Source organism: Citrus sinensis, chromosome 7 (genome assembly GCF_022201045.2).
Source record: "Citrus sinensis cultivar Valencia sweet orange chromosome 7, DVS_A1.0, whole genome shotgun sequence".
Lineage (NCBI taxonomy): Eukaryota > Viridiplantae > Streptophyta > Magnoliopsida > Sapindales > Rutaceae > Citrus > Citrus sinensis.
Window position 1 is genome coordinate 7207801 of NC_068562.1, and position 17390 is coordinate 7225190.

At 34.5% G+C, this 17390-nt stretch overlaps 2 protein-coding genes across 7 annotated transcripts; both read left to right on the forward strand.

Moving 5' to 3' along the window:
• Positions 1-6259, forward strand: LOC102607580 (GBF-interacting protein 1-like). 6 transcript variants are annotated; one of them, XM_025097238.2, is made up of 10 exons: positions 1-445; positions 1215-1258; positions 1695-1821; positions 1898-2033; positions 2389-2963; positions 3382-3721; positions 3977-4250; positions 4382-4477; positions 4854-5306; positions 5788-6259. In XM_025097238.2, exons 1-10 carry the CDS (start codon positions 235-237, stop codon positions 6130-6132), a joined length of 2601 nt encoding a protein of 866 aa, XP_024953006.2. In that variant the 5' UTR covers positions 1-234; the 3' UTR covers positions 6133-6259. The 6 variants fall into 6 exon arrangements, with proteins under 6 accessions (XP_024953006.2, XP_052300228.1, XP_024953012.2 ...); XM_052444268.1 differs by having other exon boundaries at positions 1904-2033; XM_025097244.2 differs by having other exon boundaries at positions 2-445; positions 4385-4477.
• Positions 6260-12675: 6416 nt separating this feature from the next.
• Positions 12676-14361, forward strand: LOC102607281 (protein BIG GRAIN 1-like B). The gene has a single exon (XM_006465877.4). The coding sequence runs from the start codon at positions 12966-12968 to the stop codon at positions 14244-14246; it is 1281 nt and encodes a 426-aa protein (XP_006465940.1). The 5' UTR covers positions 12676-12965; the 3' UTR covers positions 14247-14361.
• Positions 14362-17390: the final 3029 nt, after the last annotated feature.

Below are 17390 nucleotides of genomic sequence, written 5' to 3' on the forward strand. Positions count from 1 at the left end.
TCTTTATTTATTTTTTTTGAGGGGTAAAAACGTTTTCAAAACCCTCGCCTTTCTTTCTTTTCTTTCCCACAAAACCAAAAACCCCCAAACTGAAACGAAAGCCGTTCTCTCTTTTCTGTTTCAAATGCCCAAACCCTAACACACTCACTCAACCAACTCAAAACGCTGCGTTTCTTTCTCCTTTTTTTTTTTTTTTCGGTCTGTTGTTGCGCGAGTGCTGTGCAAAGTTTTGAGATGGTAGCATCTGGTGGTCGTGGGCATCCGACAGCAACATCAAAAACAACAAGAATCGAAGGAGGCACTCAGATTTTATCAGCTGGCATGAGAAATACGATTCAAACGATTAAAGAAATTGTGGGTAATCACTCCGATGCTGATATCTATTTCACTTTGAAAGATTCCAATATGGACCCTAATGAAACTGCCCAGAAATTGCTTAATCAAGGTCAGTGCTTTTCTTTTTTAATTGGACTCATTTGTAAGAAAATTAAGAGTTTTTGGTTAATGGGTTTTGGTTGTTTAGTGTTATAATTTAGTCTTTTTTTTCCCACTGTTAGTTAGAGTTTTGAATAGTAGTGGGTGTATTAAAATCGATATTGCGCGTCTAAGTAGGCTCATTTATAATGCTTTAAGAGTTTTTGGACTGTTGGCTTTTGGTTGTTTTGTGCTCGTTTGAACTATGTGATTTTCTGTGTGTTGGGTTGCTTAGTTTGCAGAAAATGCTCAGCATTTTTAATGTTTATAAGGGTATATTGCTTAATGAGTTTTGGTTGTTTACTGCTGATATTTGTGTCTGTTTGGTATATGATGATTTTGTGTTTCGAGTTTAAGAATAATAGTGGGATTATGAGGGTTTCTTGAGCTTGCAGAAATTACTCAGTCTATTGATAAACTATGGTTATTGTGATGCGAGTAACTTAAAAGTGTTTTGGTTAAATGGATATTGGTTTAATAGTTGAGGGTTTACTTTGGCTGTTTAATTGTGTTGTAATTGAATTTATTTATCTTCTTTCATTGTATTCTGTTTTGGGGGTTTTGTTATTGGTCCTTTCTTTTAAGAATTTTGGTTTAAGTTGATAGTGCTTTGTTTTGGATGTTTGTTAATTCTCTTTATCTGAGTGGTTTTGGGTGTTTGTTTATGAAGTGCACTGGCGGTTCATAAGATAAGAAACTAAATATTTTTCTTTGAGCATTACTTTATTTTTTTGGTTCAGATCCATTTCTTGAAGTAAAGAGAAGAAGAGACAAGAAAAAAGAGGTATAATTTCGGAAATGTCTTCGTTTCATTTTGGGAAATAACTTTAGGTCCTGTTTCTTTGCATTGAGAGAGATGTTAAAGTAGGCATTCATTCTTTCTCCTGGAAAGCTAGACCTACCTGTGAAAATGGTTATGTGCTGTGTGGATTTCTAGGGAAATGTGGACTTGATTTTACATGTTTTTTTATTGTTCAACCACCTTTCTGTCTCTGCTCACTCATATACATACATACATACATATACATATACATATACATATACATATACATATACATACATACATACATGTTAAACTCTGAGGTTAATTTGTTGCATGTTCTTGTTCTTTTAGATTATTTTGATGGATGCTGTCTATCTCTGCATATTCCCCTCAAATTTGCTTTTGTTTTGGCTCTCTTATAAATTCTCTAATATTTTTTTGAAAATGTATGCATCAGAATATGAGTTACAAGAGTTTGGAAGAACCAAGAAAAAATTCTGAAATTTTTGGTAAGACGATGAGAATCCGTACATATGCTGATCGTAATGCTCGGAGAAGAGGGTATAATCGGAATGCTTTGCCTGGTAATGCAAGATTTAAAATGTTCATTGCTTGAGGCTTTTTTGAAGTTCTTCCAATTGATGGTTTAGCTCTTACTAGATGCAGGAATCAACAGAGAGTTCCGTGTTGTTAGAGACAACAGAGTTAACCCAGAAGCAAATCAAGAAACGAAGTCTCCTCTGCCACAATCCTCAATATCTACTAATGAGAAAGTCACAAATGTTAAAGAAAAGGGGTATGTTTATTTGTGTACTTTATATTTACAGGAAGTCTACAACTTTTTATTGGTCTGTTAACTTAGTAACACAACAAACAATCAACTTCATTTTAGAATGACCGAATCTCCATCTAGAAATCTGTTTAAATATTAAAGAGGCTTGGAAAATGTGGGGTTTTTTTTTTTTTAATAATTTTATGGCAACCATTAATTAATTGAGGATACCTTTTGAAGATCCTTAGTCTCTGCTGTGAGCTTTCTACATTGTATCAATAAATTTTTCTTAATTTCTATTCTTCTGGTGTTCAATGCTGAACTTCCAATGACAGGCAAATGATATTAAATATTGTGCTTCTTTGTACATTTTCAGCAGCCCAACGGGAACTACAGGCAGTGAAAAGCCCTCTGGTGGACGGAGTTTTTCTCAGGCTTCAAATGGATCGACTAATTTACATCCTAGACATGCCTATGATCATAATATTACTGGGACTGATAGGATAGAGCCATCTGCTGAAAAGTTTACTACTTCTGCAGTAAACTTTATCCAACATAATATAACTGAAGGATATTCCGCAACGCTGGCATCAAGCAATTCTGTTGGAGGGTACTTCTCTTCTAAAGATCCTGTTCATGTTCCATCTCCTGATTCTAGAGCATCTTCTGCTGTTGGAGCCATTAAGCGTGAAGTTGGGGTTGTAGGCGGTGGCCGACAGTGTAGTGATAATGCTGTCAAAGATTCAACTGCACCATGTAGCTCTTTCTCAAATTCTATTTTGGGAAGAGATAATTCAGACTCATTTCGACCATTCCCTTCAATTTCTAAGGCTGACCAAATAAATCAAATTGCTGCAACTGATTCTGGAGTGGCTGGTATGCCGGCTAACAGGGCATTGTTTACCAACCAATACACTGGCAGGTCACACCAACAATCTGTTGGTCATCAAAAAGGTAATCTTGTCATGAAGTATGAATATCCATGCAACATTTGTGCAAGGGAGCAAATTTTTCACTGAAAATAATTGTCAATCTATTTTTTTTTTTTGGGTTAATTTACTTTCATTTTTTCCCCTTTTCTCAATGTAGCTTACATTTTCTTAATATACATTCAATTCATATATTGATACAGGTGTGTTATAAATTTGTCATGGAGCTATTTTTCATTAATTTGCCGAGTGTTATCTCTTGTTTTATGAATGAAAGCATTGCTCCTTTTCTTTCTTATGTGCATGTAAAGCCAGGGAGTTCATGAAAAATATTTTAGTTTCAAATGGGCCTTTAGATTGTTGATTGAAAATAGTTTGATTAATAGAGGCCTTCATGCCTGCTTGTTTCTCAAATTTTATGACATAATTGAACTTGAATGCAGCTTCACAACATAATAAGGAGTGGAAACCCAAATCAAGCCAAAAATCAAATGTTATTGGCCCTGGAGTGATTGGAACGCCTACTAAGTCCCCTTCACCTCCTGTTGATGATTCTAAGGATTTGGAATCCGATGTAGCTAAATTGCAAGATGAACTTTCACGAGTAAACATACATGAAAACCAGAATGTAATCATAGCGCAGCATATTAGAGTCCCTGAAACTGATCGCTGCCGGCTGACATTTGGCAGTTTCGGAGTGGATTTTGAATCTTCCCGGAATTTGGGATCCGGGTTTCTAGCAGCTGGTTCTGCTGAAGAATCAAATGGTGAATCTGCTGCAAGGTTTGTGTTATATGTTAGTAATTAACTGCTTGTTGTTGATGGCCTAAAAGCTGGACATTTAATAGGATATGTGACATAGAACTTTCTCTTGTTTAGAAGTTGTTTTCCTTGCAATAGGAAATTTTGCGGCTGCTTGATTTAGGAGTTAAATAGTGATGTAGAACAGAATTTTGTTAACGTTCATGGACATGCGGAGTTCATTTGAATTCCTAGGATTTGTACTATTGAAGCATAACATGATAATGCTGATGACAGTTTGACTGGAGCTGCTTCCAAGACTTCTGGTAATGATGTTTCTGGCAGAAAGCCTGTAGATATTCTCGATGATCTTGTTAGAAATTCTGGATCTAACTCACCAGCATCGGGTGAAGCATCCGAGCATCAATTGCCTGATGATATTAAAGATGCTTCAAGTCCTCAGGATTTGGACGGCTATGCTGATATTGGATTGGTTCGGGACACTGATCCATCCTATCCTCTTTCAGAGTCGCAACAGCAGCAAGATTCATCAGAGTTGGCAAGTTTTCCGGTGGGCATAGATTGAAAACAATATTTTACATTTATGCTTTCATTCTGAAAGAAGAATATTTGCATTTTCTTTGCCCAGTTATTTTGCTCTCTTCTTGTGATTGTGCAATCTGATGTGTATTGCTTTTCTAGCAGGCATATGATTCCCAGACTGGTTATGATATGTCATATTTCAGACCCACAATGGATGAAAGTGTACGGGGACAAGGCCTACCTTCTCCTCAGGAGGTAAATTATGAGTATCTTATTGCTACATTGTCTTAATTCAGTATTCCCCATCCGCAAACATGAACGAAGCATATAGTGGTAACAAATGATTGGTCATATCGCATTATAAAAGTATTGTTATTCATTTTTTTTTTGGGGGCATACATAAGGGTGCTTTTTCAACTCTTTATTGAAGTTTGGTTCCTGTTGCTTTGTAATGTCACTTCTTTGTGAGTTGATACTGTAAATTTGCAACCACGAATACTTTTATAGTGCTCTAACCAGGTTTTGAGGAGGGCGTAACAATTGCACCACTTAGTTTGACTTTCTTCTGTTAGCAAATGAAAAGCTAAGTGTTTAATATTACCAGCTGAGCTTATTGTGATTTTGGCTGTAGGCTTTAGCCTCGCACAGTGCCAATAGCATCCCTGCATCATCAATAGCCATGTTACAGCATCAGCAGCAGCCCCAGATGGCCCAGATGTATCCTCAAGTCCATGTTTCCCATTTCCCTAATATGATGCCATACCGCCAGATCATCTCCCCAGTTTATGTACCACAGATGGCCATGCCTGGGTATTCCAGTAATCCTGCCTATCCACACCCATCGAATGGCAGCAGTTACTTGCTGATGCCAGGAGGTAGTTCACATCTTAGCACGAATGGCCTCAAGTATGGAATTCAGCAGTTTAAGCCAGTTCCTACTGCTAGTCCAACTGGATTTGGAAATTTTACAAGCCCAGCTGGCTATGCTATAAATGCTCCTAGTGTAGTTGGGAGTGTAACAGGGCTTGAAGATTCATCTCGGATGAAGTACAAAGATGGAAACCTTTATGTTTCAAATCAACAGGTGAGGCATAATCTTCTGCCAAGCTTTTTTCTTTTTTGGCTTTTTTTTTTGGTTTTTTGTTTTTGGGGGGGGGGGGGTGCTGGAGTGGTGTGTGAGGGGAAGAGGTCTTCTGCCAAGTTAGTAGTCTCGCACTGTTAGTTTTCATATGGTTTGACATCTTGCATATCAAGCATGTCCCAGCTTTGCATTACATGCATGAGATTTTGCGCTATTTTAGCAGTCTTTATCTAATCAGTGTCATGGCATCATCCAGTTTTACATGAAATATACTTTGTCTCTGCCATTTGGGTTAATAGATAGTTGCACTGTAAAGACTAAAGAGCATATGTTAATTTCTTCATATTCGATGTGCTGAACTTCTTATAAACATTTCATGCATATCGGTGCTTGATTGTGGTTTGACTCTCCATGCATAATGATTCAGCTGATAGTATTTTGTTGCAACATGAAATTTACTAGAATTGTATATATGATGTGGCAGGCTGACACATCTGAACTTTGGATTCACAACCCAAGGGAGCTTCCAGGCATGCAATCTGGTCCATATTACAATATGCCTGCACAAACGCCTCATGCTGCTGCTTATTTGCCATCCCATGCCGGTCATGCTTCTTTCAATGCAGCCGTGCCACAATCTTCTCACATGCAATTTCCAGGCATGTACCATCCTACAGCACAACCACCTGCAATGGCCAATCCACACCATATGGGCCCTGCAATGGGTGGTAATGTTGGAGTTGGGGTTCCACCAGCTGCTCCTGGGGCACAAGTTGGTGCTTATCAGCAGCCTCAATTGGGAAATTTCAACTGGTCACCAAACTTCTGAAAGTAATGCCATTCTGACCCCACCTTGCCTGTAAGGGACTTGAGGTAGAGTTTTTAGGATTTTTCTGTTAAATGAGCAACCCACAATCTTTCTATGATCAATGCAGTATATGATGTTTGATTTTCAATCTCTTATTATTGTTAACTTAAAACCGGCACTTAACTTTGCTACATAAACCACAGCTATTCTACAGGACTACGACTAAGCTGCCATTTATAAGTCTATTTCTTTTAATATTACACAACATAAATTGTGAAGCATCAGATGTAATTAGTGATCAAATTTACCCGCATATAGTTTCCCTTGTATGTTCTGTTTCAAAATTTCAATTTTGCTCAAATTGGTGAACTGCATGCATGCACCTGTTGTCTTATGGGCTAAAAGCTGCTGAGTGCTTTAGTTATGCATGTGCTAATGTTGCTGTGTACAGAGAATAATTTCCTGTTATGTGTGTTCCCTTTGTCAGAAGAAAAAAGAAAGGGAAAGCAAAGCAGAAGCCTGAAGCAGACGTTGTCGTTGTGTTGTGTCTTTGTTTTGCTCACTTTATGAAGTGGCTGCTTTCTTCCTCGGGATCGCCAAACATTCCTTCCTTTCCATGCATGTTTCATGCACCAGCCACAAACAAAACAAATTCACTTTATTAGCCAGGCAAACAAAGCAAAGCAATGCACAAGCACAACCCGCCCTTTATCTCCTACCAATGTTTTCCGACTCTGCTGCCTCTTCCATGTGCAAAATCAAACACAGATTCAAATACCTTAGCCCTAGTTGTCTTTTAGCTTTCCATGTCATTCTTGGATTTTTTTATTCTTGGGATTTTCACTCATTGCACTCAAAGAGAGGAAGAAAAAAAAAATTGAATTTGTGAAGAAAGTTGCGGCTGTCAAGCATATCAAGATTCATATGAAGATCCAGGGGGAAAAAAGATTTTTAAATCACTTAATTAGCTTAATTTCTCCTCTCAATTGAGCTTGACTTCAATTTCATTTGCTTACTACTGTTGAGTTAAGATCGGTTGCAAATCTAGATTACAGGGGGGAGATTTTTGAATGTGTGACAATTTAGATTAAAATCTAAACGAAAACTACATAAGATTAATCCTAATGTGAAAGAGGGAAGGTGCAAAATCAAAATGCACATGTGTCTTTAAAAAGGTTTCTCTACGCTTTTTTCTTTTTTGATCCTTGCTTCTTGCAACCGCAAAAGCATTTGGCTACTTCAAAAGATAATAATTTGGCTATTTCAATAAAACTCCACAATATATAAATTGTAACTTGAAACTTTTGAAGCATAATGTTATTGTTACATTAAAAATGAAAAGAGACCATAGATATTAAGCAAAATATGAGTGGCCATGCAATCGTCTTTGTGAATAGATTATAAAGATAATGATGTGATTATGAAAAGTGGTCGCACTAAAATCTATTTGTACTAAGCTGTGAGTTGTTACATAATGAAAAGCCAGAAATGGGGCAGGGATCAAAGCATGCAAATCTTGCTAGCTCTAGGGTTTCAATTTTGAGCTAGGGTTAGCTGACCCACATTTCACATAAAGATCAAAAGGAATATTAATTGATTTTGGAAAAGTTTGGCCGTCTTAAACCATCCATTTTGATTTTCCAAGTTTGTGGCATGCATGCACTTTTTTCATATTCAATAGATGATCAGACTCACACTTGTTAATTAATCGTGGCAGCCACCAGGCCAGCCTTATTTAAGTGCTGAATAGATAGATAGCATTAATATCAATTCAGTCAAATCATCAAGCAACAGCAGTATACGATGGAGTGCAACAATTTTTTCGCATGCCCAGTTGTGCATTCCTAGAATGATTGCATATTATGTGCAAGTGCACTCAAAAAATTGACGGATTAATTGAATTTAAAAGCCCTAATCCCCTAACTAAAGATTATATAAAGATCACGTTGATCTGGGAGTACTATTCATGCAATGGAAGCACTTTTAAATTATCACAAGCGTCTCGTTTTAAGATTATCATAAGCACTAGAAGTGTTTTATAGAACCACACGCTCACCAAATTTTCCGAGCCTAAAATTATCTGTTATGTGAAATCATAAAAGATTAATGAAGTAAGAACCCGAAAAATTAGTTAAACACCATTAATTCTCATTGTATGAATGTACTCGATATTGCTTAATTGCTTTAAGCCATTTATATATGGAATGATGGGACAATTTTACTTTTAAAGTGCTGGACAATTTCCATATGACGCGTCAAATCTAGTGGGGAATGGTGGAGGCAACCACAGGCAATGTTATCCCTCTTTACGTACGTTCATTTGTGGGATGATGGAATTTGGGAAAACTATTAACGGTTGTACCAAACTTTTCCCCTTGCAAGGGCTAGTCAATGAACATGAATTTAGTCGTTTTTGGGGTCCCCAGTGTTGGTCACGTTCCGTGATCTGAATGGAATCTCAGTACGTGTTTCAGTTGTAAATCACATCTATCTATCAAGCTTTTTGGAAACCCTAATCTCTTGCAAGTATATTTCTTAAAGTGTTATCATTGCTCTTTTGAAATAATAGAATTAAGTTGCATGAATGAATGAGCGTTCTTGGAATTGCATTGAAAAAAGTGTTTACATGTTCAAAATTAAAATTAATGTCCAGCTTCTGTCATACATGGTGTGAATGAAATAGGTCAAACCACTCGTTGAGAAAAATGCATTGGCAATTCTTATTAGATTATTTCCCTCCAGAAGGTATATATATATATAGTTAAATGGGAAAAGGATACCCGGACTCTTAATAATTTGTCCTATATATATATATATATATATAAGTAGATCCCTAGCTAACATTATTATTTCAAGAATAGGTTTTTTGTTTATTTGAGGCATCAAAATTTTTTGTGTTTTTTTGCATGTGGGATTCCAAACTTTCAGACTTACGCAATGCTGAAATCAGTCTTGTGAAAGCAGAGATGGAAGAGCCGTGAGCTATAGGTTAATGTGTCCAATTTTATAACTTTAAAGGTCTACCTCTGCATTAAGACAAACCTTGAACGTTTTGAGTGTTATTTTTGCTTGTTCAATTAAAGATTTGATGCATAGCTTGTTGATTGGTGTTTTATAATTAGATAAGTGTGTATCCAATCCAATACAATAATGAAGAATTTTCGTGAGTTTGAAGCGAAGCTATATAGAGGGAACGAGAAAGAGAGAAAGAAGTACATGTGAGGAAAAGAAGAGAGAACGAAAAGGAAAATTAATGCACACGCACGTTGCTTTACTGAAATTCCTCTTCTTTTTACTTAGTTTATTTGTTTATTTATCATCATTGTTTTTTTTTCTTTTTAAATGTATATCTAATCTCGCCTTTGTTTTTTTTTTTTAATCTCTTTCTCCACGCACACATTCTCTCTTGTCCTAATCCTTTTATTGGATTTAATTAATTAATCAATCAAAATTAATCAAATCTGCTTTTCTTCTTGATTTGTTTTGAGGAGTTTCATAAAGTTTAGGAGAGAGCCACGAGTGTAATCATTGCTCAAATAAGCACTTCCCACTTACAACATGCTAAAAGCACAAGCACAAGATATGGCCAGCCACCAGCCGCAGCAGTTGAAGGACGTGTAAATAAATAATCTTGTTATTGCACTAAATGCTTTTTTTCTTTCTTTCTTTCTTTGATAATATGCATGCTAACTAGTCTAGGGTTTTAAATATCGACATGGGCCATGGTGGATATATTTGCTTTTATATTTGTGTGTGTGTGTAGTCTGAAAAAGCAAGATGCCATGGTGTGCTTGAATAATCTCACACATCTCATTCAAATATTTTTTGCAAGATTTTTAAATATCTCATATCACAAGTTTATAATTATAAATACATGCGACTTCTTAGATCAGTTTTTTGTCCGGAATTTTAGAGTGCGGGAAAGTATGGAAAAACTTTAAAACCACACAGTTTTCAAGTATTATGAAATTAACACTTTAAAACAAACTGTAGAGTTTTAAAATTTTCCCAGACTTTCTCGCATTTTAAAATTCTGAATTAAAAAAATTCTATATATATACAATAGACCTTCATATATACCCAATAGTAAATTTTCTTACAAATTTATATGAGTAACTTAACCCCTTTTTAATTCCTGCATATTTGATAAAGGAGGCGAGTTACCACTCAACTAGTGAGAAATTCCCAAATATAGAAAGGGAATGGATTGATTTAAAAAGGCATGACCATAAGATTTGTAACCTTAAACAGTATAAAATTTTAGGTTTTAGGTTTTGAATTATAATTGAGATTAGCTTAAATTATCACGCTATGAATCTAAATAACACATGCATATTAGTTAGTAATTTTACACATATGTGAGCATATAATATCAGAAATGGATAAAGATCTTATCATCATTATATTGTAGCAAGAATATATAAATAAAAAGGGTAAGAATTCGTTTAATCCTTATATTATAAGGTTAGCATTGTTTAGTCCCTATATTTTTTAAAATACCTCAAAACATTTCTATCGTTAAACTATTGACACCCTTATTATTATTTTTTGTTCCTTTTGACTTGTTTTTACAATATTACCCTCTTACAATAATGTTTCATTTTTTGGGGGGACATTAATAAAAGGGAAAAAATTTAATTACCAATCTAACCCCAAAAAAAAGAATATATATTATTTTTTGTGGAAGCACAATTATGTCAAAAAAATTAATACTGTAAAAAAATTAAATTACCAATTTTTTTGGATATTAATAAAAAATTAATTTATTAACTTCTCAGCAGAGTGTTCCAAAAAAAAGTAGTATATATTCCATTTTTATTTTTTATTTTTTAGGGTTAAATTGATAATTTAATATTTTCTTTTTTATTAATATCTAAAAAAATAAATATTATTGTAAGAGGGTAATATTATAAATCAAACTAAAATGAATAAAAAGTAATTGTATGAATGTCAATAATTTAACGACAGATATATTTTGAGATACTTTTAAAAATATAAGAACTAGACGACACTATTACCCTAAATAAAAAATTTGGAGTGCCCATTCATGGTGACAACAATAATAATGTAATGTAATCAAACTGAGGGTAAATTTGATTGCAAAATTAATCTTTATTAATGAAGTTAATGTTCACTGTATCAACTGCATAATTATATTGGATGCCACAAAAAGGCTAGTCTATAATGAATAGAGGGCAGTAAAATGCTGATGATCTTGGTAATTAAATTATAATTAATGTCATAAACTATATATGCTTTATACTCATTCCCTTTTTACCATTAGGCTACCAGTCTACACACCATCCAAAATCAACCCCATAATTATCTTGCTGGTTTGCTACTGAAATTGGGTATAGTCTATAATCACAACAGGATTTGCCGACTATAACTTTTGTATTGATTATAATATCATGGATTACTGGCTTTATTATAGATTCTTAAAACTAGCTAGCAGCTAGATAGAGTTTCTAATACTCTCATTAAATTCAGAGAAAATTAGCTTTGATATTGACCTCTTTTGAATCTTCACAGTAATCCCATTTTCAACGGACTTTAATATTTGTTAAAAGAAGGGGGGGAAAATTGTAAACTTCAACCCAACTTTATGGGATTTTTAATGCAGATTAGGGTACAGCATTATTGCTGTTCATCTGATTGCTTCTTGGTGGTATGAAAGTCAGAAAATCAAATGAGCCGCATTAATTGACTGTTGAAGCTAGCTAGCAATAACAAGGAGAGAATGGCAGTGCCACTGGGCATGCAATAAATTATGCTTCGTATAGTATACTCCAAAACAACTGCTGGTGGTGTTGAATTCTCAATAGTTCCCATTTACCTACATCTTTGATTGTATTAAATACAAATTTCGCGTTACTGTTCTGCAATCACCATGCATATATTTTGCGTAATAATGTGCAAGTTTAATTTTGCGAGGAAAAAAAATCTTGAAAATAGTATTTTTTTTTTCTTAGAATCATCTACTTATATTTAAAATTATAAATTTATCGAGAATTTGTTTTCATAATTTTGTTATAGTGTAATTTCAATGTTTGAACTAAAAGTAAGTTAGATCTACATTCAAATAATTAAAAAAAAAGAGTATTTAATTGATTATGTTTTTAAGGGTATTGTTATATCTATGATTGCATTTTTTTTTCTTTTTTAAGGAATACAATTATTTTTAGATGGTGAATTAAATCCAGAAAATATCATGAGAAAATATGTAAGGAACATGAAGGAAATCAAGTGGACCCAAATGATGAAGATTGGCTTTGTTTTTACTTGTTCGTATCAACATCTCCTATGCACAACAGCACAAGCACAATCATACACATTAATAATTTACTACCCCTTTAACTTTTCAAGTAAAAGCAGCTCGGCAAGTATATCTCACGTCACTTCATCAAGTAACTGTGTAGACCTAAAATTAATTAAGTAATTAGCTAATTAATCACTCAGTTAATTAATAATTGACCATCCACATCATCATTGCCAATCTGGCACTCTTGCTTCTAGCTGGCAAGCTTGTATGGCCTTATAAGGCTTTTGTGCAAGAGACTTACACAGAAACTCTCTCTCTATATCTCTCTCTCTCTCTCTGTGCTAGCAACTAGCAAGCGTGAGTTTTGGCTTTCATTACTCTCTCTCTCCCCCTTTCTCTTTTACTAAGCCATCAAGAACCCATCAATGGCCATGTCTGTGTTGTTTCTTTCTCATTTGCAAGTCCCTCTTGTGTGTTTTTGTTAATCATATTGTTTTATTTCATCATTTCATTTAAAAAAAAAAAAAAAAGCTACTGTTTGTTATATACTCTGTGCAATATCTTGGTTCTCTCTAATATTATAAAGCCCTATATGGATTCATTGAGAGCTCAAGATCATCCCCATCAAAGAAGAAGCAGAAGAGACAACCCTTCTTTCTCTTCAACTCTTCTTGATGCTATCTACCGTTCGATCGACGAATCAAACGGTAATAAAGCTGGTGGTGGGGTAGACAGAGAGCTGATTTATTATAAAGAAACCATGAGGAAGAAGCAGCATGGCAATGGCTTGACGACGAGAGGGCGTAGTGATGAAGAGATGGATATTGATAGTAGTACTCGATCAAGAGCTTGCATAATTGAGAGGTGGATGGAGAAGAAGGTTAGTTTTGAAAAGAAAGACGTTGTTCGAAGAAAATCCATGCCCGCCGACAATTCTTCTTCGTTATCTCCTGCTGCTGTGCTGTTGAACTCGAGCTCGAGTTCTTCTGAATCAAGCTGCGGAGGAGGGTTTTCATCATCGGAATCTGATTCCATGTACGGCTCAAGGTCTAGATCCAGTTCGTGTTATTCGATGCAAAAGCCTAAGCCTATTCGCACTAGCATCTCATCGTCATCCGCTGAAAGAAACTATAATGTTTCGACACAAAAGAAGCAGCAGCCTAAGAGTGATCATCAGGGTGGTTTTGTGAAGACAAAATCTAAGGCCCTGAAGATTTACAGTGATCTCAAGAAAGTTAAGCAGCCTATTTCCCCCGGCGGCCGCCTTGCAAGCTTTCTTAACTCTCTATTCACTGCTGGTAATGCAAAGAAAGCAAAGATTTTGAAGCCGGAGCAGCCCGAGTCTGCTTGTTCTTCGGCCTCTTCTTTTTCAAGGTCATGTTTAAGCAAAACTCCTTCTTCAAGAGGGAAGTTAAGTAACAACGGGGCGAAAAGGTCAGTTAGGTTTTATCCTGTCAGTGTCATTGTTGATGAAGATAGCAGGCCTTGTGGGCATAAAAATCTTTATGAAAATGAACAAACAGTGGCTTCTAATATCGTCATAAGATCATCACCATCATCAACACATCACATCAATGAAGAGCTTCAGTATCATGTGATGAGTGAAAGCCAGAGAGTTGAAGAAGCTGCAAGGGAATTGTTGAAGAATTATCAGAAAAAGAAGGAGTTTAAGCAAATGAGAGGCATTTGCACTAATGATAGTGAAGTGTTTGATGATGATGATGATGATGCAGAAAGTTATGCAAGTTCTGATCTCTTTGAATTGGATAATCTTTCAGCTATTGGTATCGAAAGGTATCGAGAAGAATTGCCAGTTTATGAAACTACTCATCTGGGTACCAATAGAGCCATTGCTAGCGGTTTGATCTTGTAATTCCAAAAAAACAAAAAAACAAAAAAAAAAATTGTAAAAGTTTCTCATTAGCTTTATAAAGAATGGTTTGGGGGTTTACATCAAAGAATAATATGTCTCTTTCTTATTTTTTTCTTTAATCTCTTTTGATTTATGCATATCTTTGTTGCTTTTATGTTATATATGTTTGTACAAAAAGGAAATATATCAAACCTGGTATATATATAGTTTGGTCATATTGTATAAGAAAAAAATTATATAATTGGAGATTCTTGAAATCTTATACACTCATGATCAAATGGGAAAATTAGTAAAGATGGGTGAAGATCAAGATTAAGATGAGAGGTTAAAAGCAAGGGCAGATTTTCTACCCCATCAATATCAATGAGAATGAGAAAGAGAAAAAAGTGAATAATGCTTTTTGCTTTCTCTTCACATTTTATGTGGGGTCCTTCATTGCTTCAACATAACACTAACTCATCACCATTTATATGAGTGATTTATAGTCAACAAAGTGACAATTATTTTCTTTTAATCTTGAAGTTTCCTTTCTAAATTCAATTTTAAAGTTTCCGGCTGCCGGAGAATGATTTTCCGGTGGCAGGATACCTGAGGTAGTGTTACTAGCTGTAGAAAGAGAGGGATTAATTGTTGAGGTTATAATGGATAGAAAAGAGAAGAAGAAAATGAATACATGGTCTCAAAAGCTGTGGACAGAAGGATCTAATCTTTGATATTCTGTAAACCTTGTTGTCAAATTTGGTTGGCTTATAACTATAAGCCATGAGTGTGGTTCATAAAGTAAACAAAAGTCTTCTCCAAATTTGATTAAATATTGTCCAAATTTACTCATTTTCAAACCAGCATATCGATGTGTAGCCAATTTGTGTGTTATGCAGATCCAGCTTGACCCTTTTCATCTTCTAATTATTTGGCTCATGCAAATAAAATAAGCAAGGAACATGCGGTGCATTAGTTTGTAAATTGTAAATGAATATTTCCAATTCATGATTTGAAATGTCAAAATCCAACTAGTACGGCTTTTTTAAAAATTCATTCCAAAAGTAATAAAAAATCTTCATATCAGGAAAAGCAAAGTAGGTTGAAAAAAAAAAAGGAAAGAAAAATTTATAGATAGTTAGAAATTTCTATCAGCGAAACCCCCAGGTAAAAAAAAAAAGCCAGTCATATTAAGTCTCTCTTCTTGATCTCTCAAGATTGAATTGAAAAAATGGCTTATATTCTATTGCATGCTTTAGTTCCTTGTTTATGCACCAACCGATATTATGGGTTTAAAGAATCTCTTGATCTTGATTATTATTCTTTCTTATTTAGATTAATAAGGCAAGACGTCAATTGAGACTTTGGAGGACCACTGAATCATAACAGTGTGATATAGTAATTAAGTTATCATATCACAATTAATCTTGTTTAATAGTGCTGCACTATTTTAACCCAAAATTTGGACTTAGCTTGTACAATAGGAAAATAAAAGGCTATCTCCTATGGTCAAAAGTTTTATAGCCTGTGAATTGCCTATAGAGTTATATATATATAGGAAAATAATATATATATATACACAATTATGGGGACCAAAGGCTCGATGTGTTCATATTTACTTTGATAATAAACGTCAAGAAGTGACAATCTGAAAGCAATTTGCCATGCAATCGTAGCATCGTTGGCATGGAAAAGCTTATATTTCTGTAATAGCAATAACATTACTTAGCGCAATTAAACAAATTCATTAAGGTATAAGATCAGCTTCGATAGGTACCAAATCCTTAATTTTCAACATAGAAAAAGCTATTTTCATATATATGGTGGGTGAAGTGGGGAAGTTGACAACAATGATGATAGTTAATGGGTACAGTGTGTGAGAGACCACCAACCCATCTAAGAGTTGACATTACTTCTCTTCAACCTCGACCCTAATCATGGCTATAACCGTTGATCTAATATAAGATATGTAATATTCCCTTGATTATAATTTTAATTGAATTCAATAAATTTCTTTCATATCGTTAATGCTAGCCCCCAAAAAGAGGAAGAAAATAAAATAATTTTAATTAGTTGGATCAATAGATATAGGTAACGAGCGTGGAAGTTAACATGCACAATTGGAAATACTATGCTAATTATTCTATTTATTATTATTATTAACTCACACATTCATTCAAACTCGAATCCAAAACCTAAGTCCTAGCTAGGATGGTTGTTCCTTATCACTGGAGCTAGACCTTCCCTGTAAATTTTATATATATAAATGGTTGCTTGTGAGTATTGTGAAAAATGATTCTTATATATAATAATTTTTTAACAATAGAATCTTTTAACAATAATTTTTTCTATTAATTGTTAGATACTAATTTTGTATCTAAAGTTCTAAACTTTGTGTTGCAATTAAGTTCTCATGCACCCATTTTTCAGTCGGTTGTTAATGAAACAAAATCTCTATCGTCTAGCTACTTGTAGCTATTATCTTTTTTACAATCCATTTCAATGGCATGTAATGCAAGTCTTAGTTAAGAATATTGATCATGTCACATACCAACCGTGCACAAGCCAGTGGCACATTGCAAATATTACTCAACATGCTCATTTATGTGTGACGAACTCTTGCATTTCAACGGTCGACAAATTGGGATTAGGGTTCGAGTGTAAACCACAAATGGTTCGATCATTGGCTCGACCATCTTTATTATTGTCCATATGGAAGGGTGCATGTCGGGTCGCGTAAATGCAACAAAATTTTTATGAAGCAAAATTTTTTTGTCTCAAAGGGATGTGATATTTAATTTGAGCCTCAGATTTTGATGTATCAACCTGTGATTGTTTGTTAACTGATCTTCTCTTTGATTGGTAGCTAACTATATATTCTCGTTTCTTCAATAATTTTGGCAGCTAATCTAACTAGAAATTAATGATTGATAGGTAGCAGCTGAGCAATTTTGTGAAATTATAAGTTGGCAAGTTTGTTTGTTTCTTTCTGCATGAAATTTCATATGCTTTTGGGTTTCAACTTTAAAGCATCTATTTTGTCTACAATAATGCTATATTCACTATCAAGATTATATCCTTATTGGAGTTTTTCAGGCTACTGATTGATAGCTATTAGAATATATAAATAATAATCCTAATAATCTAGATATGCATATAATCAGT